The sequence below is a fragment of the Betta splendens genome, chromosome 4 (genome assembly GCF_900634795.4).
Source record: "Betta splendens chromosome 4, fBetSpl5.4, whole genome shotgun sequence".
NCBI classification, from domain to species: domain Eukaryota; kingdom Metazoa; phylum Chordata; class Actinopteri; order Anabantiformes; family Osphronemidae; genus Betta; species Betta splendens.
In genome coordinates, this window is record NC_040884.2 from 32,431,315 (window position 1) to 32,455,529 (window position 24,215).

A 24,215-nucleotide genomic window follows, 5' to 3' on the forward strand; every position below is an offset into this window, starting at 1 on the left:
AATAGGAGATCAAAAAGCCTAATAAATGTGATACTAATGAGGTCGCACTGGAAGCCAGTTAACAGCGCTGCTAATGAAGCTTCTTTCTGTTTGTCCGAACAGTAGTGATTTGTATTATAGTCTGTCAGACAATAAAGCTCCTACTGGCAGAGGAGTTAATATCTACAAAACTGCTGGTGGTGGAGATTGAGTCATGAAGCTCCCTTCGCTGTTGCTAAAGATTCAGTGGTAGCAACGGAAAGTGTCCGCCCGTACTGCAGTTGGCGTTCAGCTTTAACGCGGTATCACCGGAGTATGTGCTGTGCCCGTTTGGCCTCTAAATGTCGAAAATGGAATCGTTAGTCCTAAAACGCTGTTGTTCATTTTGTTACATAGTCTCATGTGAACAACTGTTGTTAAAGTGTTGGGTAGAGTAGAGTTTTGTGTTTCTTTTGTTTTTCTCCTGTATAACTTTAACTATAACTGTAACTGTAACTGTGTAACTGTAACTGTAAGCTTTCATTTGAGCCCTCCCTGGTGTCTGTAGGTTGATCCAGGCCAGAGTTGTGACCCATTAGGGGTACCAGGGCCAGGCCGATTATGGGGGAAGGGGGGGGGGTAATTAATTAATCATAAAAGTAATTAAAAAACGTCCCAGATACTGGATTTTACCACTATTTGATTTATTTCTTAATATATAAATGCACAAGGCTTTATTCTTTTAGATAGAGGTTTTTTGTCCTGAGACCAGTCAACAGGGAGATATTTGCTTATTTCTATAAGGGAAAAATCCAGGCTAGGGCTTATCAAAAAATGATTATAAAAATATTTCAGGTTTGCGTTTCTTTTGTTTTTGTCCTATATAACTGTAACAAATTATGTTTCTTTCTTTGAAAACTAGAAGAAGTTTCCTTTCCAATTACACCAAGCTCAATATTGTAGCCCTTACCATTGAGGAACTACAACCATTTTAATTGGAATATTCCAAATCGGATCCTAATTAATTAATAGGGTTTAAATAGGGCTCAGAAGCTAAGGGGTTAAGTTTTTATACAATTTATTTATTTTTATTAATTAGTATCCCCTATAAATTAGCAGGGGTAGCCTGTAAGACTTTATGTGAACAACCATAATTACCATGTTTAAAAAAGTGAAAGGTTTTGGCATCCCACAGCCTAGGTGCAGTTCATCATGCTGCCCAAAATAAACATGTTCTTGCACCAATATCAGAAATCAGAAATCAGAAAAGCTTTATTGCCAGGTCCTGTAGCGTGCACTTTACAGAATGAGGAATTTGACTTGGTTTTGGCAGATGGTGCATCTCAGCATAAAAAAGTACAAACAGTACAACAAACAGTACAACATACAACATGCCATGGTGACTGTACAACATACAAATACATACATAAAATAAAGTTATCAACAGACTATATACAGTGAAGTGAAGTGGATGCGCAAGTGGTCTTGTATGGTGGGACCTGTAAGTGGCAGCGATAGTCCTTTGGTTGGGGGAGTCAGCTGGGGGCAGTTGGGGCACTGTTCAATAGATTGACTGCAGTTGGGAAGAAGCTGTTTTTGTGGGGCGAGGTCCTAGTCCTGATGGACCGAAGCCTCTTGCCAGAGGGGAGGGGCTGAAAGTGTTCATTTCCTGGATGAGAGGGATCAGAAGTATTGTGTTGAAGGCAGAAGGCCGAAGTCTGGAGTAGGATCCTAGAAAGTCCAGATTCTGGAAGATGAAGTTGAGGGCCATGTTTACAGCATCGTCTACCGACCTGTTGGCTCTGTAGGCCAACTGCAGGGGGTCCAGGAGGGGGTCTATGATGTCTTTGAGGCAGGAGAGGACGAGGCGCTCAAAGGACTTCATGACTACAGCGGTCAGGGCCACGGGTCTGTAGTCATTCAGTCCTGTGATTCTGGTCTTTTTGTGGAGAGGGTTGATGACTGAGGATTTGATGCAGACTGGCACATGACAGGTCTCCAGTGAAGTGTTAAAAATATCTGTGAACGCTGGAGATACAGTAGTTGGTTGGCACATTGCTTTAGGGTGGAGGGGGAGACAGCTTTGCGGGGGTTCAGCCGTTTAAAGAGTTTGTTTATATCTCCCTCTTTGATGGAGAGGGGTGTGAGGGGGGTGGGGGACATTAAGGTGTGAAGCTGTGAGGATGGATCAGTTGGGGGTGTGGGGGGAAGAGTTGGTTGTTGCTGGACAATGGCTGGGGGGGAAGATCTTAGGATTGTCTGCTGCCTGCTCAAAGTGGAAACGTTTGTTTTTGTTGAGCAGCACGGTCAATTCGTCCGTTTTACTGCAAAGTGAGTGCACGTTGGAGAGGAATATTCCGGCCAGCGCAGTGCGTAATCCGCGCACATCTGAGCTTCTTCTTCTGTAGCACTTCACCTTACATGCCTGCTTGCTCAAATGGCCAGTGAATCCACCGTAGAAGCGAGAAATGTTGGGAAGAGGTCCACGGGGGTTGTAGCCCTGATGTTCACGAGCTCATCTCTGAAGAAAGAGCCTCCAAAACTGTGGCAGGAGACCGAATTAAAACATAAAACAAGACAAAGTTGAATGCACCGAAACACAGAGGCAGCGTCAGTGGCGCCATCTTGCATTTATGGAGTAGGGGGAAGCGTTGTGAAGTTTGCTTTGTAAAGAAACATGAGACGCAATTTTTACGGCGCAAAGCGGGTTCCAAATCCACTGTGTTGCCTGTGTAATGAAAGTGTGTTTTCGTGCAGATATTGTGATTAATGTGATTCTGGTGAAGTTGTTGTTGCGGTTTCCGCCCACATTAAAAGGCAGATAATGTGATGTCTGTATCTGTTTAGTTATAATCACTCTTAGGAGAACAGCAGAATAATAATAATATCACTAATAATTAATAATATTAAATCAGAGACTTTTTGAGTATAAACACAGGTTTATTTCATTGTGAAACTGTGTTAAGACACGGCTGGGCATGTCATTACAAACAACTCTGCTGCATTGAGGGCTCAAATTATTCCTGTGGTAGAATTTGGTGTTACAGATAATTCTGAGCCATTTTCCTACCAAACTGTGAAAACGCTATCCCTGTGTTCCCATGTGTAGTCTGGAAGTCTTCTTCTAGGCATGTGTTCCTGTTGGCTCAGTGGTCTGAAACACAAAGCAGACCACTTTTGCCTAACAAATGCAGTATACCCCGCCTCTCGTCCTCAGCTAGCTGGGATAGGCTCGAGCCTCCCCGCGACCCTGAATGAGAACAAGAGTTAGAAGATGGATATATGTCCTTACAGATATTAAACCTCACACCAGCTTCTGGTGATATTGTTGATCAATTAGCTTACATGGCTACATGCAGTTAAAACGTTCCCTTAACAAACGTCCTATGCAGCAAAGACATGTTGCTAAGTTAGCTAACATGTGACTGACCGGTCATATTCAGTTAAACAACGTTTAGGTTTTTTTAACCACTAACCAACGCCCTATGAAGCAAAAACAACTTCCCTAACCTGTGACTGACAGGTCATATTCAGTTAAACATTTACTACTGCGTAAAATTTTCCAGAACCCTTTACCTTAATGCTAACCTTGGTTAGCTAACAAATAGGCTACACTAGTGGACAGTGGGAAACCACTGCATGTTCTTACTCACCAGACTTCACGTTAGTTGAACTGTTTCTCTCAGGTGGAGGTATGAGTCTCCCGGAGACTGTCTGTGCATGTTAGAGTTCGATGACTGTCTCTGTAGACAATCTCTGTGTACATACGTCACTGACTGCTCTGCATGTTGAATAAAAGGAGATGCCCTTCCTTGACCTCTCGACGGTGAGAAGCTGAGTTAGTGGAGCGATGCAAAACAGAGACAAGAGCATGTGTCTCACTAGCTAAAGGCTAATATGTGTCGGGGATGTCTACTTCGGCTGGAGCAACAAGAGAGAGTTCCCAGGCGGCAAGAGAGACAACCGCTGCGAGAGAGCCAACAGTGCCTCTAGTCCGTGTTACAGGATTGTTTGACTGAGAAGACCGAGGATTTTCTGCTGCGCCAAGGAATCAGGCAGGCATTTCTAAAGGTTTCAACAGTCAGTTTGCAGCTGCAGTCTAGGTGTGCAGTGGGTATTTACATATGAATACGTAACCGTGGGGGACAGCTTCCCAATTCATTCACAAGAATGAAGTGAGGTGCTCTAAGCTCTATGTATGAGCATGTAAAACTATGTCCACCACAGCAAGTTATGATGTAAGCGGTGGCCACTGGTGGTGCAACTGTAGTATACGTCATTATGAGGCCATGCGCACTGAAATTATATTACTATTACTGCGAACCATAATCACAGAAATACAGACAGAACGCTTATACCTTTGTGGTGAACAGAAAATAACTAAGCCATCAACTATGTTGTGTCAGAAAAAAAATTACCTAGTAGGAGGAACAACAAGGGATCCAACTCACGGCAACAGTCATCCAGCTTAACCACTGGACTATCAGAGGACATAGATACACCTCCAAAAAATGAATGGTCTTGGATAATGTATCAATGTGAATGCGACAATGTTTATTTTAGAGCGAGTTGTTTGTTGCTCCATACGCCCTACATTTGAGCACACAACAGATACTTAACAGTAAAATAGATTTGGTGTAATATATGTTTGTAACAGGTAGAAATTAACAATCAGACCTCAGTTACACTGTAGTGCATTGGAGGCTTTTAAACAATGTTGCGTCAGTGACGCACCCATTTCGCTGTGGCGACGCCACGGTACTGCAGTGAAAACTTTGGACACTTTGGACTGCTACCACTGTACCAGTCATTCTGCACAGCAAGTTTCAGACAGCTCTGCTGTCAAAGATAAGTCTAAGGATGTCACAAACCGAAGGAGGGCAGAGGAATTAACAACTCGCGTACTTGCATTTTCTGAAGCTCTGGAGCTAATTGTCTGGAGAGAGTTGCAGTAATGGCCTCCAGTCTAAACAGATTCAAGACGAGGGTTCATCAGTCTGCATTAATCCGGCGCTATCCCCACCTCAACCTGAACGTGGCCCTCAACCAAAGAGCAGCAGGATGAGGGCATTTCACAAATTCTCCCCACACCTCACTAGGCTGGCTGATTCTTCCCCTAAAGCCAATGTATCTGCTTGATGACACATCAGACATGACTCCCACACGTGACACTAACAGGATAGAATCTTCTTCCAGACAAACATGCTTGCATTGTGGCTTTTGTGTACATTGTGCTACACATGGTCAATCTCTGTGCATAAAGGCTTTTCAAGCTTTTGCTGTGCTCATCCTTAAAACTACCAAACTTTGAATGGACAAACTTTTGAAAATTAGCACATGCTGCGGAGAGAACGTCATGACTGCAAACAGCAGAGAACGCTGGTAAAGCGAAGGAAAACAGATGCTAAACGAGGAAACGAAGACTCAACGAGTGATGCGCCTGTCATAGACACCGGTGCACAACATCTGCTGCCTTCCCAACACATTACTAACACTTAAACCCAGTTTACTGAGCACATCAGGAAGAATGAATCACATGAAGTGTGTGTTTGGATACTGAATCACACTGAGGCCTCAGACTTGACCATCATTGAGTCACCTGAACAGATTCACTGAGTTTCCTGTCTTATTCTGACTCCATCTCATTTTTTTGTTTCTTTTTTAACAATGTTTACTGTGGTGAATGAACGTACTAACTTCCTAAACTGGTACACGGTAAAAGAAACATGGCTGCACTGAAAGCCCACCATCAGTATTGGATACAGGTAGAGCATGTGTGACCCTGGACGACAAATGTCAGCAGGAATCACAGCGATAGCTTTCACCTTCCTTCACCTGGGTGGTGGCCCAGATGTTGATCCACATATTAGTCATCTCCCGAATGAAATGCACCTTTTCCTCTGCTGGACTGCTGCGTCTGAGAGCAGCCCTCTGCAGCACGGGTGAAATGCTGATGCCTAGTGTTCACAAATCCTCCCACGCCACTCTTTTTTCAGTTGAGTAAACCGGCTCCTATCATCATCAGGCTGCATTGGTTAATTAAAACGATGCATTCATCCATCCACTTAATCTATTAGTGGAGATGGAGGAGTCTCTGGACAGGTCTCAGGGCTCGCATCAAATGACTATCAAACAACACAGAAACAATAACATTTAGACCTATAGGTTCACCAGCTTCCCTGACTGTGGAGGATGCTGAACTACCCCATTGCCCAAAACCTCCTCATGGGCTTAAGGATACAGGAATAACTGAACTTTGCTGCATCCTGGGAACCACGGCAGCAACATTAATCTAAATCCATCCAGGTGGGACGCTTCAGCTGCCAATATACTAATAGATGTATAGACACATGCTTATAATGCAGCTTTTAACAGTAATGCAGGGCAATATGTGCTCTATGGCTGCTGGTTTAGACCCTTCTCCTCTTAAGCTCTGTTTAGAGTTGTATGCAATTTCCTATTTTTAAACTCAGTCACATGCTTAAAATAGTTCTCAGCTAAAAAATCTATCTTGATTGGGCGCATTTCTAAATTCATGACCAATAATTAGGCTGTACACCTGTCCATGGACACTTTTACTCTAGCATTACAATGAAAGTATCAGGGTTCAGTTGAGATTATGTTAATAAAAATAATAATTATGTTAATAAAATAATTAATATTAATAAATAAAATTAATAATTAAGATTATGTTAATAAAAAAAATATGTCCTTTAAGGGACAGATTTAGGTAGAAACTTGCCAAGAGACAAATTGAATTTGGTGTGTGTTGTGGAGGTTTCTTCTGGTAAGAACATGTACTCGAGGAATGATTTATAGATGTCCCTCAAAAGCAAAAGCAATGAATCATCAAGATCTTACTGTATCCAGACACAGAGAGCTGCAGCATCAGCAGAGTGTCTCTCAGTTTAGGACCACAGCTGTAGACATATCACGCTATGAGTAACGTAAGTACTCCTGAGTGTAAAGGTTGCATTGCAGTATACAGTAGTTATAGAAACAATTAGCTGTTATTTGGAGACACAGCCAGCCTCAGCAAAATCATCTAACATTGGTGTGAAGGGAATCAACTCTTTTACCCCAATGACCCCAAAGCCTTCCCTAAATGTATGTAGACTAAGTATGAATCAGACTTTACTTCTCTCTCCCCTGCCAAATAAAGCTTTGGATTTCACCCTCCACTACCTATTATTTTCAGGTTGTGAAGAGGCCTCGAGGGCGGATAAACATCATCAAAATCTTGCACACTAATTAAGCTCAAAGTTGCTGTACTACCCAGAAATTCCAACTCTGAGTGGGCTGAATAATCCGCCCTGAGGCAGTACAACAAACATCAATGCCGCTTATTTGAATATATTTTGTAAGCGCCATGATGTGCATTTGTGGTTTGTATTTAGATGTTTCAATCTACATGTATAAATGATACTAATACCAATAATATTATTTGTACTATTATAGGTTTCTTGTTGTAACATCCATATCCCACCACATCAAAGTGTGATAGTATACAGTATGTTTGATTTAACATGATATAATTCATGACACACGCACACATTTACTGACAGCACCACTTGAAGATTTGACATCCAGTTACATAAAAACTGAAGCTGCAGCCTGTTAAATGAGATGTGACAGTAGCTGTTTACAGACAGCATTTGTGTGGCAAATGATTAATGTGCTCCAACTCTCTGATTCATTTCAGTTGTCTGGATCAGTGAGACTTTCAACCTCCGAAGCAAAACGTCTACCAATGTTGATAAATCTTTTGTGGAATCAGAATGAATGAGTACAGTACTTACAATATGTTGATGACCTATGTGCTGAGAAAATACTCCATGCGTCAAACATCTGTTCTGAAGTAATTAGCATAAGGTTTGACTGAAGGTCAGAGAGTAGTGAAGGTATATGTGTGTGGTGTTTTGGCAGACGCACCTCTTCTGCTTTGGTCTGCTCAAAAGCAAACTCCATGGTGGGAACAGCCAGCTGGTTGGCAAAGAAACTCACATCTCCAGGCAACTGCAGAGAGGTAACATTGGGTCCAGGACAGTTCCCCCCACGAATGCAGCTCAGCAACTGTCTCTGATGGAGGAAAAGGAAAAACACAGCAACATGCATGAAAATCAATCATTGCACTCAAATCAATCAGGCGCAATTGCAAATAGACGTGGATCAAAAGAAGCCAGATGATGTTCTGAAAAGGAGATAAGATGGAAAAATATGTGTGAACAGTCATCATCAATATTCCATCTTAATCAAGTTGTATTTCCTCCAGGTTTAGGTGAGTCTAATGGAACAGAATGACTTATTTTTAGGTGAAGAGCAGCAAACACTATAGTAAACATGTCGGTCAATGATCCACATCCTCTGTGTCCACCTGTTCAGTTGTCAACATTGTCTACTTATAGCTGTTTCTAAGCCTGTTGCCCTCAGAACCATTAACTGCCTTTGTGACAGAACTGGAACTTCAACCTCCTCTATCACCGTGTACTTCAGTTTCTCGTTTTAGACGACTACAAGGACAAAACCATTGACCTGCGTAACAACCTGCACGGAGAGCATTTCTTAGCCGCTCGTGGCTAATTGTGGTAGTTAATGCTTGTTCATGTGCACACAATTGAAATAACAAATCATTTAAAGCACAGAGGACACACTGGTCACAATACTGTCTGATAAGCTCATGCTTCAGAAGTTCAGGCAGCTGGAAACAGACTTTAAAAGCATAGATTGACATCACTACAATTCAAAGTGTAGACAGATTAACGTTAAAGCTGAGAATGTGAATTTATACATTACTGGTCAAGCTAAGCATCTAAATAAACTTAGATATAAACTGAGCATTTGAAATGATCTGCTTTGGAAAAAAATATTGAAAATTGTTGAATATATATCAGCTTGGGTAAAAAAAAGCCCAGCATGGATTCTTTACCTGGTACTACATATGGAGTGGAGCTAGTAAAAGCTAGAGCTGCCATAAAGTGAAACTCTACAAGCACTGTATGGTGTCATTGTAGTGGAGCGCGTGTGGGGTTTTCATGGACGCTCCACGGCTGCTGCCTTTACTGTCACCGTTCACCTCCGTGCCTCTGTCACCACAGCTACATGTGTTTGCTGTTTGTGCTCACTCTTGCAGCAGCACTGCTGAAACAAGATATTGGATGAACTTCATTTGAACCAGATTAGAATGAATGCCTCTGATTAGAAAAGGTGGCGGCACTGCCAAGCATTTCAATTTGCAAACAGTTACGTTATTGGACAAGCACTGATTTTATGTTGCACTGCATGAGTGAGTGAACACGTTAGAACCTTACACTGTACGGTGCTTCTCCCAGAGTCATTGAAACAACAATTCATGGTAGTCGTCTACTGAATGTGAAACACCCTGGAGACTGAAGAAACATCACGTGTCCAGATAACAGTGGTTCTCTACAATGATAAGCGGTGCACCTGTATGGTGATGTAATTCTCCCATGGCTATTTGCATCTAAACTCAAAAAACTAAACTGATTCTTGCCCATAATAAAACATATTTATAATTTTGAATTATTATATACATGAAAAATAAGATTTCAAATGGTATGTGTTTTTTTTAAATAAACCAAACACAAATATGCTCAAACATATACTAAAAAAAACAAACTTCTAAGCTTAATCCCGTACGTGGGGTCGTGGGGGGCTGGAGCCCATCCCAGCTGGCCATGGGCGAGAGGCGGGGTCCACCCTGGACAGGTCGCCAGTATATCACAGGGCAACACATAGACAGACAACCATTCACACCCACACCTACAGGCAATTTAGAGTGACCAATTAACCTAATGCGTGTTTTTTGGACTGTGTGAGGAAGCTGGAGAACCTGGAGAGAACCCACGCGCCTATGAAATCTATGAAACTGCAATTAGATTGGATTTAGCTAATGCAATTTTACACATAAAGCCTGTGATTTGGTCAAATACCTGATGTACAGGTAATGAGGAAGCTTTATTAACTGAGCCACTTGAGCATTACCTGATATAGTGTTGACGAGTTGTTACTTTATTGGGTAAGCAATAGCAATAAACTATTAACTTTATAATTTTGAATTATGTATGTATGTATGTATGTATGTATGTATGTATGTATGTATGTATGTATGTATGTATGTACTCCAGAGCATTTCTTTTATTTGAGACCTTTCTACAGTTCGTTCTATGTACCCTGTGAATCTGGTCACTATAAGTCAGATACTGTAGAATGGACAATTCTGCTTCATTAATCTGTTAGGTATCAGCCAGTATCCTGAGCCAAGGAGGGCATCCCCCTTGGACATCCCTATCGCCGTCACTACCAGCTGATCCTTTTGGACCCAGAATCCAGCCACTGTGTGCATTGTCTGAGTTTCCTACCCTACTGAGCTGACTGAGCCCAGCCTCCTTATTCAGGCTGCTTACATATCGCTACCCAGATGACATCATCAAACATACAACTCAGAAGCTCAGCTGCTTCTGTACAATGGCCGTAAAATGCCTGTCTTACTGCTTTGCTCCGTTTTATCTTCAAATTCCATCAACAGTCACCCCCAACCCAAGGCAGGAAGCTGGAAGACTGTGAAGCCAAATAATAAATAATCTATTGCTGCCAAATATTTATGCCTTAGTAGTACAGTATATTACTTTTTTCGTGGTTTTACTGTGAGGGCTCTGTTAATGCACAGGTTCTAGTGCTGATTTAGAAAATGTACTGGACCAAAATCCAGCTTCAATGCTCACCTTTATCTTTATCAGACTGAGGTTTAACAAACTTTCAGGTGTCCTGATGTTGTGGCATTTACTTAAGACTTTGAAGGCTTGTGCAGTGACAAACAACACTTAGAAGAAAGAAAATACCTTGTTTAAAGGTGCAAAGATAGGCTATCATTCCATCATTGGGAGAGAGGATTGTGACCATGTGCATCTGTTTCTTCCAGTACATAGACCAGAAAGATAGTAGGATAGAGGAGCGTTAGACAGGGAATAATAACAATGAGGAGAACAGAGAAAATAAACAAGTGAGGAGGGAAGAAGGTGAGCGAGAGCAGACAGAATGGGTGATTGCAGCCTGTAGCGCCACACAGGGATCAATATTTAATTTCTTTGTCTGCTATGATAAGGAGGGAGTGGAATCATTTGAGATCTCAGCTTAGCACTCTATACCACTCAATCTGCAATATCATATGTGCTACACAGAAATTTGCTGGGCCTGGGCACAAAGGCCTGAAACTAGGTAATCTTCTTGAGTAAGTATATCGAGCCTGCAATATTCCTGCTTCACAGAGATGTTAAGATGTAGAAAACAACACTATTCAGGTCCATAGGCTGAACAGCACCGATCATTGGAATCATCCACCTCTTTGCCTGAGTCTGGACAGTCAATGTGCATCAGCATTGTGACAAATCAAATAAGATGAGTGGCAGAGCACGACAAAGTGCCGTAATCAAATTCCAATGAGCAGCAGCAACAAAGGTGCCAAACATACTGCATTATGCGTGCGGTGACGATAATAACGACAGTCATTGGTTTTGGATTGCGGTCTTTGGAATAGCCACTGGCAGTTGTTAAAGGGAAAAGCTTGGTCCAGATACTGTATCAGCGATAGAAATGACACAGATAGGAGAAATACTCTACACAGAAACAGGAATTTAAATGGGATTCAGTTAATTTAAGTCCAATGTGCAGGAACACTGTATCTCCTTTAAATATCATTATTGTGACTTACAGCAGAGGTGCAAGGCCAAGAAATAAGTATACAAATGATACATGCCCAAGCCATTATAACTTGGATCCATTGTGGACGTGATTGATGCAACTTTTGCAAATAGGGGACCTTCAGTAAATCACATCTACTTTCATTTAAAGCTCAATTCAACTTTAGTATTACACTGTAGTTTCCTTCCTATTTTTCTTAATTAAAAATTTTTTTTTTAATTTATTTAGGTTCTATCTATTATGTAGAACTAAATCTCAGAACTCTCCAGCCCAGTAACCAAGCCCTTTGTCTTTCCCTTTGTGGCCAAGGCTTCTGTGGCCTCTGCAGATCAGATCTTGTTGAATTAATGCATCATACATCAACAACCGAAAAATGTCAGTCACGAGTAATGACAGCGTTGGTCCCCTCACACACATTTCATGCGTTCCGTCGCTGTGGTATGAACGTGTGATGGAAGGCCTGCGCTGGCAGACACATAAACACCTTCGGAGGCCTGGGAGCGTCTCCCTGTGATTATGCAGATTCATGGAGCCTGATGCAGACACACAATGCTTCTGCTGACAATAAGACGCTGGGATAATTCAAACATATTGCCCACAGCGTACTATTTCAAACATTACGCCAAGTATGCTGTTGAACAACCTTGCATGGCTGAGCAGCCATAAAGTCAGAGACTCATTCTAGTGATTTATCATCAGGTTCTTTTCTGCTGGTTTTATGTGGGAAAACAAATAAATTAGACTTTGTGCATATTCCCTGATGTGAATGATGTTCATATCCACCATTTATATTGTCATTTTGAAGCCAGTCTAATGTCATCTCCCTCTTCATGTTTGAAAGCCTGTCATGGTGTCATAATTCACTTAAATTATCACTCATTGCATTTCCAGGCAGCTTATTCTCCAAAAGGCGATCTGCCCCTGTGACCAATTAGATTTGAAATACAACATATTCCACAGCATGCAAAGCTGTATGCCTTCTCAGGGTCTAGAAGGACATAACGGATGGCATTGCTTTATTGTTTTGCGGACTGCTACAGTATATTTGGTGTTTGGAACACTTTGCACCACATAATTAATAATAATGAGTACATGTATATATTTATTTATGACCTTGTGTAGACATAAGAAAAGGCAACAAGTATAATGTAATTGTAAACCCAAAGGTGTATTGTACAGTTACTCTACCAGCGTCAGCTGATTCTTGTTGCTCTGTCCTGCCAGTAAACATCACCTACACCACAAAGCTTACTGGAGATCAATACATACAGTAGTTCATAGAGGAAGTGAAGAACATGGACCCGGTCCATTGGCCTGAAGTAGTCCATGCAGTCAGATTCCCTACAGTCTCTCTAACTTGTGCTAGTGAGGCTGGTCTGTCTGTGTGTGGCCCTGCCATACATTGCTGAGCTGTCCAGGGTTTAGCCTGGTGTCAGGATCCGGTTGGATGTGCTCAGTCCGTTCTGTCATCACTTGCCTGACCTTCTGTCAGTCAGATTCTTTTTCCTGACCTGTGTTTTGGACTCTATATAACCTTCTGCTGTTCAGTTTACTGCTGCCTGAGTTCGTCTAATATATCTATAGAAATTGTTTATTTAAGAGGTTTCAGAGTCATTTACAGTTTTTTTTTTGCAGTGGTTCTGCAGGTTTTAGTCCTGAATGATGTTTTCATTGCCCGTATATTACATTGGTGCGCTTTTCCCTGTAATATGTCTTGTAGGATAGAATCTTATAGATAAATCCCTTAAGGCTGTCCTGGCTTACGTTTTACAGTAAATGCTCCTGGCACAGGTTTTATACAAAATGAGTTTGCAACTGCAAATTAGTTACATCTGTTTCAGGACAGTAAGTCAAAAACGAATTGAATCGTGACTCTGAGAGACATATAATGGCTCATGGTCTAAATAATGATGAATGTGGCTAATTATGTGAAACCTATATGTACAGGTTGCTAAATATTTATTTAGCAAATAATATGGTTCACAGACAATTCACAAGCCAACTTCTCTATGCTTTGTCTGCATCTGCACACAGCAGGTAAGATAACCATATACAGTTGCAGAGTGAGGACGAGGTTCATCAAGACCAACGACAGGAGCAAACCGGAGACAAGAGCAAACCATGCTAAAGCAAAGGAAAACCTGACTCATGTATTACATCTGTGGCTCCCACACTGAGTTCAGAGAGCAACATCACATAAACCAACAAAGTGTGTTTGCACACAAACAATTACGTTGACACACTCTCGCTCAAACACACACAGATACTTGTGGGCAGTGTGTCTGTGACCAATTCCCGGGGAGAGAGCAGATAAAGAATTTAGCACTGTGGTATTTTTTCAGTCTAACAATGAGCTATCTGCTGGTAACCATTTCTTTTGAAATGGAGGTATCTGCTAAAAGCCACCCACACACCAAGTGGAGACTGGAGACACATAGTATATCTCTGGAACAATGCCCCATTAAAGCACAGGCTCCCATCGTTGTTTGTATCCTTCCTTTGTCTCGTCTTTTTGCCTTATTTCTGTCCATCTACAGCAGTTTTATGTCACCACTCCCTCCTCCAGAACACGAGTATGCAGTTGTCTTATAATTGGTTCCCAAGCACCCATCCCAAAATCATCAGTGCCGCAGCAGCAGTGGCGGCGGCAGCAGCTCGATTTGGAAGACAGGCCCCAGCAAAATAAGATAAGTAGGAAGTATTACAGCCATTGCAGGAACATGATTAATGATATGGTTAGGCCTGTTTCTAAATATTAGGATGAAGAGAGCTTACCTGGGGCAGCTCACACATGGGGAGATGATGAATAGAGCAATAGACTGTGGCAGAGATGCTTCTGCCACCAAATTGACAATTATGTAGGATGTGGTGAGACGTGGTGTGAGGGTGAAGTAAGAGTTAACACGGGGAGGTTATGATGTAAAATGATGCCTTTGATCCACTGCTCTTTAGGATGATGAAGGCTCTGGACACTGCTGCGTTATTCAATCTAATTATTTTGTATATCACTGAAATTATAATTTTGTATAATAATTTTGTATATCACTGAAATAATAATTGTGTATAATAATTTTGTATATCACTGAAACAATTATGACACAATCAAGGGTTAGTTCTACTAGTGTACTTCAGTTCTACACAGAACTGTCTATTGACTACTCCTACTTGAACTACATGAACATGAACGACCACATAAACAAATTACACATAAAATTATGCTAATGTTAAACAAGAGATTAGCCAGCTAGCATCCTCTTGGCTGAAGGAGCTCCAGAAAAGTCAGTACTTCTTACTTGGGTATCTTAGATATGGGTATCTTAAATGTAAATTAAAGAGAGTTTTGTATTAAATACACTGTGTGACCATTTTGATTTTTACCCCTCTGGTCCCTGGTTCAGTGTCTGTGCTGCTGGGATGCGATGAGATGCTGACCCCAGGTTGTCACAGTCCAGGTCATTTAGCCACTGCACTCAATCATTTCCGGTTTTATTTTTGTACCACTTCCTGTTCTGTGCCCATGTTTTCAGTTCCAGCTTTACCTCCGGTTTTAGTTTGACGCACCTGTGCCCGGTTACTAATTACTCACCTGCTAACTATCCAGCCATCATCTTCACTCGGTATTTAAGCACCACCCCTCAGCCCTGCACCTTGCCAGATTGTCTTTGTGTATCAGCCAGCAATCCAGCGTTATTCTCATGATCGTGAACCTGTGTATGACCTCGCTTCTCCTGACCCAGATTCTCGTCTCATCTCTGATCCTGCCGTGAGTTTGACCCTAGCCTGCCTTGACCACCGCTTGTCTAGACCCTGTCTGTACTGAACCTGCCTGATCTGTGTACCGACCCTTGCCTGCCTGACCACGAGCGTGAATAAACCCTGTTGTGCACTGAGCCTTGTCTCCGCTGTGCGTGTGGGTCCGCTGCCTTGAGTCCGTGACAGTACAATCTGGCCACACTCGGACCCAGCCGGCGTCTTGCATCGGTTTAAGGGCTGCAAGGGATTTTGTTTTGTGTACTCAGACAACGCGGAGTCGCTATGGTGTTTACCTGCTCGAGTCTGCCGGAGGACCTCCGCTGGTGCTTCGGGGAGCTCGCGAGGAATTACGCGGAAGCCCCCAGTCTGAAGGCGCGGCTCCGCGTAATAAAACAGGCGATCGCTATCCTGGAGGAGGAATTTTGGTGGCTTGACTACCCGGAAGTGCAGACGCTTTTTGAGAAACTCCAGGCAGTGCGGAAGGATTTGGCACGCGCTCTGCGCGCGGCGCCCGCCGGCGTCTCATCAGCTGTTCCGGCTGCACCGGAGAGCGCTCCTGTCGCTGCTCCGTCGAGTCAAGCTCACGTTCCCGTCGTCGTCCAGTCCAGCCAAGCTCACGTTCCTGTCGTCGTCCAGTCCAGCCAAGTTCACGTTCCTGTCGCTGCTCAGTCTAGTCAAGCTCAAGTTCCTGTCGCTGCTCAGTCCAGCCAAGCCCACGCCCACGTTACCGCCATAGTTCCCCAGCCCAATCCCGTCCGTGCCGTGGATCCAGCCCCTGCCTCAGCCCTGGCGGTTGAGGAGGTGAAGCCCACAGCTAGTCGCCGGAGGCCCAGACGGCGTCGACGACAGCCGGATTCCCCTGTCCAGGCTCCAGAAGACTCGGTCACGGAAATCAGACTGCCTCCTTCGCCAGCAGAGGGCACTCTCGCCCCATCATACGACATGCCCACCTCCATCGCAGGCATCCCAGACAGCATCTTCCTGCGGATCCGTGCCCAATGCGCCCCTCCGGTCCTGTTCCTGTTTGCACACTGGCTGAACTCCGCTGAGGCAGAGACCGACCCGGTAAGCAAGGAGCGTCACTTCCGTGAAGCCGCCCTGCTCATCGCCCGGAAGCCTGCGCTGCGCGAGGCCCTGGGTTTCATTGAACCCCCATCAGAGCCTGCACCCGTTCCTGCATCAGAGCCTGCACCCGTTCCGGCATCAGAGCCCGCACCCGTTCCTGCATCAGAGCCTGCACTGGCCCCAGCGTCTAAGTCTGCACCCGTTCCTGCATCAGACCCTGCACTGGCCCCAGCGTCTAAGTCTGCACCCGTTCCTGCATCAGACCCTGCACTGGCCCCAGCGTCTAAGTCTGCACCCGTTCCTGCATCAGACCCTGCACTGGCCCCAGCGTCTAAGTCTGCTTCACAGCCTGCACTGGCCCCAGCGTCTAAGTCTGCATCACAGCCTGCACTGGCCCCAGCATCTAAGTCTGCATCACAGCCTGCACTGGCCCCAGCGTCTAAGTCTGCATCACAGCCTGCACTGGCCCCAGCGTCTAAGTCTGCATCACAGCCTGCACTGGCCCCAGCGTCTAAGTCTGCATCACAGCCCGCACTGGCCCCAGCGTCTAAGTCTGCATCACAGCCCGCACTGGCCCCAGCGTCTCTGGCTGCACCACTGGCCCCAGCGTCTCTGGCTGCACCACTGGCCCCAGCGTCTCTGGCTGCACCATTGGCCCCAGCGTCTCTGGCTGCACCACTGGCCCCAGCGTCTCTGGCTGCACCACTGGCCCCAGCGTCTCTGGCTGCACCACTGGCCCCAGCGTCTCTGGCTGCACCACTGGCCCCAGCAACTCCCGCCCTAGCCTCACCTCAGCCATGCCAAGCCTCAGCCCGGCCTGCAGCAGCTCAAGCCTCAGCCCGGCCTGCAGCAGCTCAAGCCTCAGCCCGGCCTGCAGCAGCTCAAGCCTCAGCCCGGCCTGCAGCAGCTCAAGCCTCAGCCCGGCCTGCAGCAGCTCAAGCCTCAGCCCGGCCTGCAGCAGCTCAAGCCTCAGCCCGGCCTGCTCAAGCTCAAGCCTCAGCCCGGCCTGCAGCAGCTCAAGCCTCGGCTCCGCCACGCCAAATTCAAGCCCCATCTTTACGCCAGCTAGCAGGCACCTCTGGCCAGCCACACCAGGTCTCAGTTCCTGTTCCCGTTCCTGTCGGCCATATTGAGGCCGTTCCTGTTCCTGTTCCTGTCGGTCATATTGAGGCCGTTCCTGTTCCTGTCGGCCATATTGAGGCCGTTCCTGTTCCTGTTCCTGTCGGCCATGTTGAGGCCGTTCCTGTTCCTGTCGGCCATATTGAGGCCGTTCTAGTCCCAGTTCCTGTCGGCTCCTCAGAGGAGGACGCCGTTCTAGTTCCTGTCGGCCAAGTAGAGGTCGTTCTAGTCCCAGTTCCTGTCGGCTCCTCAGAGGAGGACGCCGTTCTAGTTCCTGTCGGCCAAGTAGAGGCCGTTCTAGTCCCAGTTCCTGTCGGCTCCTCAGAGGAGGACGCCGTTCTAGTTCCTGTCGGCCAAGTAGAGGCCGTTCTAGTCCCAGTTCCTGTCGGCTCCCCTGAGGAGGACGCCGTTCTAGTTCCTGCCACTGTCGACCCCTCGGAGGCTGCAGCCCCCGACGATCCCCAGGAGGGGGTCGTCCCGGCCGCAGCGTCTGCCGCAGCGTCTGTTGCAGCTCCTGCCGACCTCCCGGAGGAGGTCGGTCCAGCTCCGTCCCCGGCCGACCTCCCGGAGGAGGTCGGTCCAGCTCCGTCTCCGGCCGACCTCCCGGAGGAGGTCGGTCCAGCTCCGTCTCCGGCCGACCTCCCGGAGGAGGTCGGTCCAGCTCCGTCTCCGGCCGACCTCCCGGAGGAGGTCGGTCCAGCTCCGTCTCCGGCCGACCTCCCGGAGGAGGTGGTCGGCCCGCTCCTGGTTCATGTGTTTTTTTGAGCCAATGTGTGCAGGTGCTGCCCCTGGGGGCCCGGTCCCGGGCACGCTCGCCTCAGCTCCTGGTGGTCCGGCCCCGGACACGTTCGCCTCAGCTCCTGGTGGTCCGGCCCCGGACACGTTCGCCTCAGCTCCTGGTGGTCCGGCCCCGGACACGTTCGCCTCAGCTCCTGGTGGTCCGGCCCCGGACACGTTCGCCTCAGCTCCTGGTGGTCCGGCCCCGGACACGTTCGCCTCAGCTCCTGGTGGTCCGGCCCCGGACACGTTCGCCTCTGCTCCTGGTGGTCCGGCCCCGGCCACGTTCGTCTCTGCTCCTGGTGGTCCGGCCCCGGCCACGTTCGTCTCTGCTCCTGGTGGTCCGGTTCCGGCCACGTTCGTCTCTGCTCCTGGAGGCCCGGGGTCGGCTACGTCTGCATCGGTTCCTGGTAGTCCGGCTCCGGCCTCGTCTCCACGTCTGTCTTCGCCTCTGGTTCCTGCCTCGTCTCCACGTCTGTCTTCGCCTCTGGTTCCTGCCTCGTCTCCACGTCTGTCTTCGCCTCTGGTTCCTGCCTCGTCTCCACGTCTGTCTTCGCCTCTGGTTCCTGCCTCGTCTCCACGTCTGTCTTCGTCTCTGGTTCCTGCCTCGTCGCCACGTCTGTCTTCGTCTCTGGTTCCTGCCTCGTCTCCACGTCTGTCTTCGTCTCTGGTTCCTGCCTCGTCTCCACGTCCGTCTTCGTCTCTGGTTCCTGCCTCGTCTCCACGTCCGTCTTCGCCTCTGGTCCCAGCCTCGTCTCCACGTCTGTCCTCGTCTCTGGTCCCAGCCTCGTCTCCACGTCTGTCCCCGGCGCCGTTCCCGGCTTCCCGCCGGCTCTCGCCTCACCTGCCCGACGGAGGGCCAGGTCCTTGGCAAATCCGGTGGCAGGGATGGCGCTGCCTCCTGCGTCGTCGGCCACCTCGGCCGGCCGGTTCGGGAGGCGACCACCTACCTGGAGGTCACTGTTTCCTGCCGCGACGATGGCGCGGGTTCTGGCATTGCCGACCGCCGCGTCCTCTCAGTCCCCTGGAGCACCCCCGGTCTGGAGAGCACCGGCGCATGCGTTTGGCCACTGGAGGCCGCATGTTCCGACGCCGGCCTCCTAAGACTCCAGCCTTGCCCTCGGGCACAAGATGTGCCGTCTCGGCCTGGCGGCTGCACGGCCGTGACTCTCCTCGTCACCACCCCCCTTGAGGGATTGCCTGAACTTTGTTACCATCCATCATGGACTCATTATTCATGGACTCACCTCATAGACTTGGTTCTGTTCTCTGCCACTCATTTCTTGTGTCTTCATTCTCATGTGTGTTCTAGTCCGTCGCCCCTCCTGCTTAGCTGTGTTTTCCTTTTTTTTCTTGGGTCTGTTGGTCGTCTGGGAATCCGCCCTAGACGGGGGGGTTCTGTCACAGTCCAGGTCATTTAGCCACTGCACTCAATCATTTCCGGTTTTATTTTTGTACCACTTCCTGTTCTGTGCCCATGTTTTCAGTTCCAGCTTTACCTCCGGTTTTAGTTTGACGCACCTGTGCCCGGTTACTAATTACTCACCTGCTAACTATCCAGCCATCATCTTCACTCGGTATTTAAGCACCACCCCTCAGCCCTGCACCTTGCCAGATTGTCTTTGTGTATCAGCCAGCAATCCAGCGTTATTCTCATGATCGTGAACCTGTGTATGACCTCGCTTCTCCTGACCCAGATTCTCGTCTCATCTCTGATCCTGCCGTGAGTTTGACCCTAGCCTGCCTTGACCACCGCTTGTCTAGACCCTGTCTGTACTGAACCTGCCTGATCTGTGTACCGACCCTTGCCTGCCTGACCACGAGCGTGAATAAACCCTGTTGTGCACTGAGCCTTGTCTCCGCTGTGCGTGTGGGTCCGCTGCCTTGAGTCCGTGACACAGGTATGTATGTGGAACGATTACAGTAATAAGTCTTTTTGCTACATTGAGTTCTAGCTCCACTTGCATCCACTTGATGCGACATGGACTCGTAGTCATTAAAAAAGAACTCAGAGCAATACAAAGACAATTAGGTAGAACAACTGTTAAATCAATAAAAAAATGTTTTCTCTTTTCTGCAGCACTATTTAATCTATTGTGCAATGCTTACTTTTGTCCAATGCATTTGTGTTGGGAGGTAAATGCTGTAATGATTCAAACACACATTATAAGAACTTCTGCTGCCAGCATCAAAACCCCAAAGTGAAGCACGATGCTCATTGTCTCAGCTTCTCCCTCAATGACGCATCTGTCATTAAAGGGCATCAAAGGAAAAAAGGCACTTTCACTGTCCCTTTGTTCATCTTTGGCAGAAACGGCCTGTGAATGTCACAGAGCATCTGTGGCCATCCCTTCTCATTAGCTAGTTTATGACAGACAGGGCCGTGCACTGCCCCTTTACTGCTTTGCTCTGTCAACGTGTGACCTCCTGACAGGAACATGAATCCTCTCTAAGGATGGAAAACTAACCCAAAGACGCAAAAACACCTTCTACAGTAGAATAAACTTAACAGACATGGACACGAGGCAGAGGCAGATTTTAATGAGGAAAATGAGAAGATGGGAAGGTACAGTGCTTCTCTGCTGATGAAAGGGGAGATTAGGAGGTGATAGAAGGAGAGAGAGTGAGGGATGTAGTGCTGATGGGCAAAGGGGCAATAACAAAAAAGAAGGTGGAGATGGAGAAAGGAAATAAGGGAGAGCGCTGATGAGCTGTGTGGTGTGTTTTTTCTTTTTTAAAGGCAAAAGCTTTCAAAGTTTAAAGAAATGATAAAAGTTGGTATGAAAATGTCTTTAAGGATGGAAGAGATCATAAAGGTAGACATCAAGACACAGTCAGAGGACAGAGGCTGGACTTGCTTTAGTGGAACGGCCACTGCAGCTCGACTGTGAACGGAAAGTGAGACCTTATATCTTCTATTAATATCTTAAGGGAGTGTTGGTCACAGAATATTTCATGATTACACGCAGCAACAGAGCAAGAATGAAAAGAAACACGAGGAAGAAGAGGAGTAAAAAATTGGATGGAGCAAAATATACAAGTGTAGAGGTTAATTGTCATATATGTGGAAGGAAGACGCATTATGAACATCGGTCTGAGCAGCTGAGTTACTTTTATAAATTATTAGTATTGCTGCGGGATCAATAAAGTTACATTCATGGTATTGAACATTTGAAAAATAAGGAGTGAATAATTACAACAAAAGCCACAGGAAGCAGCTTCAGTATTAATCATCCTCATTGAGCCTTTTGAATATAGTGATGGCAAACATTCATTAGTGACGGTGTACCAGCCATCAAAGGAAAAGCCAGGTGCAACATGGTGAACGGTGCTGCATTAGTAAAAGGTGGAATGGTCTGTTTTAGGCCATATTGGTGCTCGCCGGTGCATTTTCAGTTACCACGGTGACAGAAGGAGTTTTGTGCGATTCCCAGCGATGTTGGCGACAACAATAGGGAGTGGAGGAGGCAGCAGAACGTACCCTCTGTATGTCTGAGGTGAGCTGCAGCAGTGTCGGGGAGGCTGTAGCTCGCAGAGTCTCCGTTCCTCTGACCGGTGAGTTCAGGCTAACGTAAGCCACAGCACTGCTCTGCAGCACCACACTGTTCTCCTGAGGGAACAATGCAATGCACATGTACACAGACATCAGGATCCTCCTCCTTTCACACATCAGATCTGTGAATCTGGTACCAACCTTCTCTCAGACGTCAGAGCTATTTGTTTAATTCTACCTAAATATTTTTATTGCAAAGGGTTCATGTCCTTTACAGTCCTGTCTTTAATTGTATCAATTCCCACTTCCATGACTGTCAACGCGTGACATACTGTAGTCTTTGTCTGTAATAATTCTAAATAAAAGATATTTACACATATTACCTGTGGCTACTTACATGAGTTGTGCTTCAATCACCTTTTCTCAGGTTCACCTCTCTGTTGACATTTAATAAAACGGATGCGTTGGTGCTTGCTGACCTTTCCCCACTCATAGGAGCCGATGTTTCCCAGGACCGAGCCTCCCCATGAGCAGAACACAGTGGTGCGGTCCGGCACCCAGCCTCGTCTGGTCTGCTCGGTCAGAGCTGCAATCAGCTGATTCATGATGGCAGAAGCACTGCATCCCAGGCCACTGTCATGTCGGCTGCCCACCAGCACATAGCGATCTGAAGCCAAGAAGAACAGGTTTGCTTCGTTTTAACAGGTCAAAAGGATTATTCTAAAAGACCTAATCTGGTTGTGAGATCATTTCCAGAAAATATACAAACTGACTTGTGCGATGTGGTAAAAGCATTTACCAGAGTATGAGGGTTGGAGTTCTACAAGGTGCAGGCGTTACCAAAGACTCAGGCAGAAAGCTTGGTCTAAGAAATTGTGATTGTTTATTTAGTTTGCAGCATTCACTTTTCAGCCGTCAGCTGAGACCTGCACCACCAGTGTCTTTGCTAACGGTGACATCTTGAAGATTCTGCAGCCACACTGGGCATTTGTCTCCTTGTAGACGGTGTTGATCAGTGGGAAGCACCGTGATCCTGCACTGGAATCCAAGCCTGTCTAACAACTGCATTACATACAGGCTGTTTAAAAACAATGTTAAAGTAAACGTGTTTATTGTGGTCTCATAAACGATCACACAGAGTCACAATGGTAGCGTTACTAGAACACACCCACCTTAACTCCAGCTGCACCATAACATAGCATGGCATTGCTAATAGCCTGTAAGCTAACATACTACATTAACGTCTGATAGAAACACCAGTTTAAAGTTCGCGTAACTGCATGACCTCCGCAAATCACAAGAGTAACGTCACACTTCATACACATGAATATGAGCCGTCATGTCTGTTTGATCATTAAATATAATTCAGTCATCAGTGAAGTCATTAGTCATCAGTCAGTGGACTAGCTTGTTGTTGCTTGTGGAGCTTTCAGGATCTGCTGTGTAATGGAAACATTTTTCTTACTTATTCCATGTGGTTATTATATGATTTATGACTTATGTTCTGTACTTAATATCTCATGTTTTGTCTTACTTCTGTTTTATGTATGTGACATTTCACCCATTGTTCAATGGTTGTCTCTGCCTGATAGACTCTGGACTCTAGCTCCAAACCCAAGGTCGGGGAGTTGTGTCTCTGTCTGTTGAGACTTGGTGCTCCTTCCTCTAGACGTCAGTGATGCAGGTGTGGGACTGTAAACATCTCCACACACACAGCCACAGGGATGAGATGGTGCATCACTCTGATTGGGCCACACAGACGTTCCACCGTAGTCAGACAGAGCGGTTAAAAGGCAGAAGAAACTTGAGGACCGTGGGCTCTTTGCATCACACCTTCGTGGTGTGTGCACTGATCTCCCAGCTGGTTTTTGGTTTGTTGATGTGCACGATCAACATCCATGTTTTTTATTTGCTTTCCTTATTATTTTTATTTTCCTTTATTTTTATAATAAATCACACAAAAGACAAGTTTCTCCTCTGCCTCTTGGGAAATTTCAACGTCAATAGACTGCAACTTCCTTGTTCATTAGCCAATCAGAGCGTGGAGGTAAATTAAGGTCACATTATTTTACTTGTAATTTAGCCACCATTTGTGTGTAATTCTAACGCCCCAAATTATAAGTGTAAGCATGATATAGCTCCACTAGGTCTACAAGTACAAATCTGGTTACGCACGTACAGACCGGTTTACGCACGCACAAATCTAATCTGATCATAATGTGATTCCATAAAACAGCTGCATAAAGCGTTCCATCTTTGATTCTATTTTAAATGGCAATGATGTCCTCACAGGAATGAATAAACCCAGCCTGGTTGAGATCTCTCAGGATCT

The 24,215-nt window shown here is 46.1% G+C and overlaps 2 protein-coding genes across 8 annotated transcripts in view; both read right to left on the minus strand.

Moving 5' to 3' along the window:
• The window catches only part of LOC129604011 (uncharacterized), a 237,442-nt gene that overhangs the window by 140,745 nt on the left and 72,482 nt on the right, over positions 1 to 24,215 (minus strand). The window lies entirely within an intron of this gene.
• The window catches only part of LOC114853122 (inactive N-acetylated-alpha-linked acidic dipeptidase-like protein 2), a 539,927-nt gene that overhangs the window by 115,488 nt on the left and 400,224 nt on the right, over positions 1 to 24,215 (minus strand). For 6 of the 7 annotated variants that reach the window (XM_055508328.1, XM_029146091.3, XM_029146093.3 and 3 more), the window contains 3 exons: positions 22,363 to 22,550; positions 21,872 to 22,000; positions 7,891 to 8,037 (listed from right to left, as the gene is read on the minus strand). In XM_055508328.1, coding sequence (XP_055364303.1) covers positions 7,891 to 8,037; positions 21,872 to 22,000; positions 22,363 to 22,550 — 464 coding nt within the window. The remainder of the gene's footprint in view (positions 1 to 7,890; positions 8,038 to 21,871; positions 22,001 to 22,362; positions 22,551 to 24,215) is intronic. The other variant, XM_055508329.1, reaches the window with a different exon arrangement.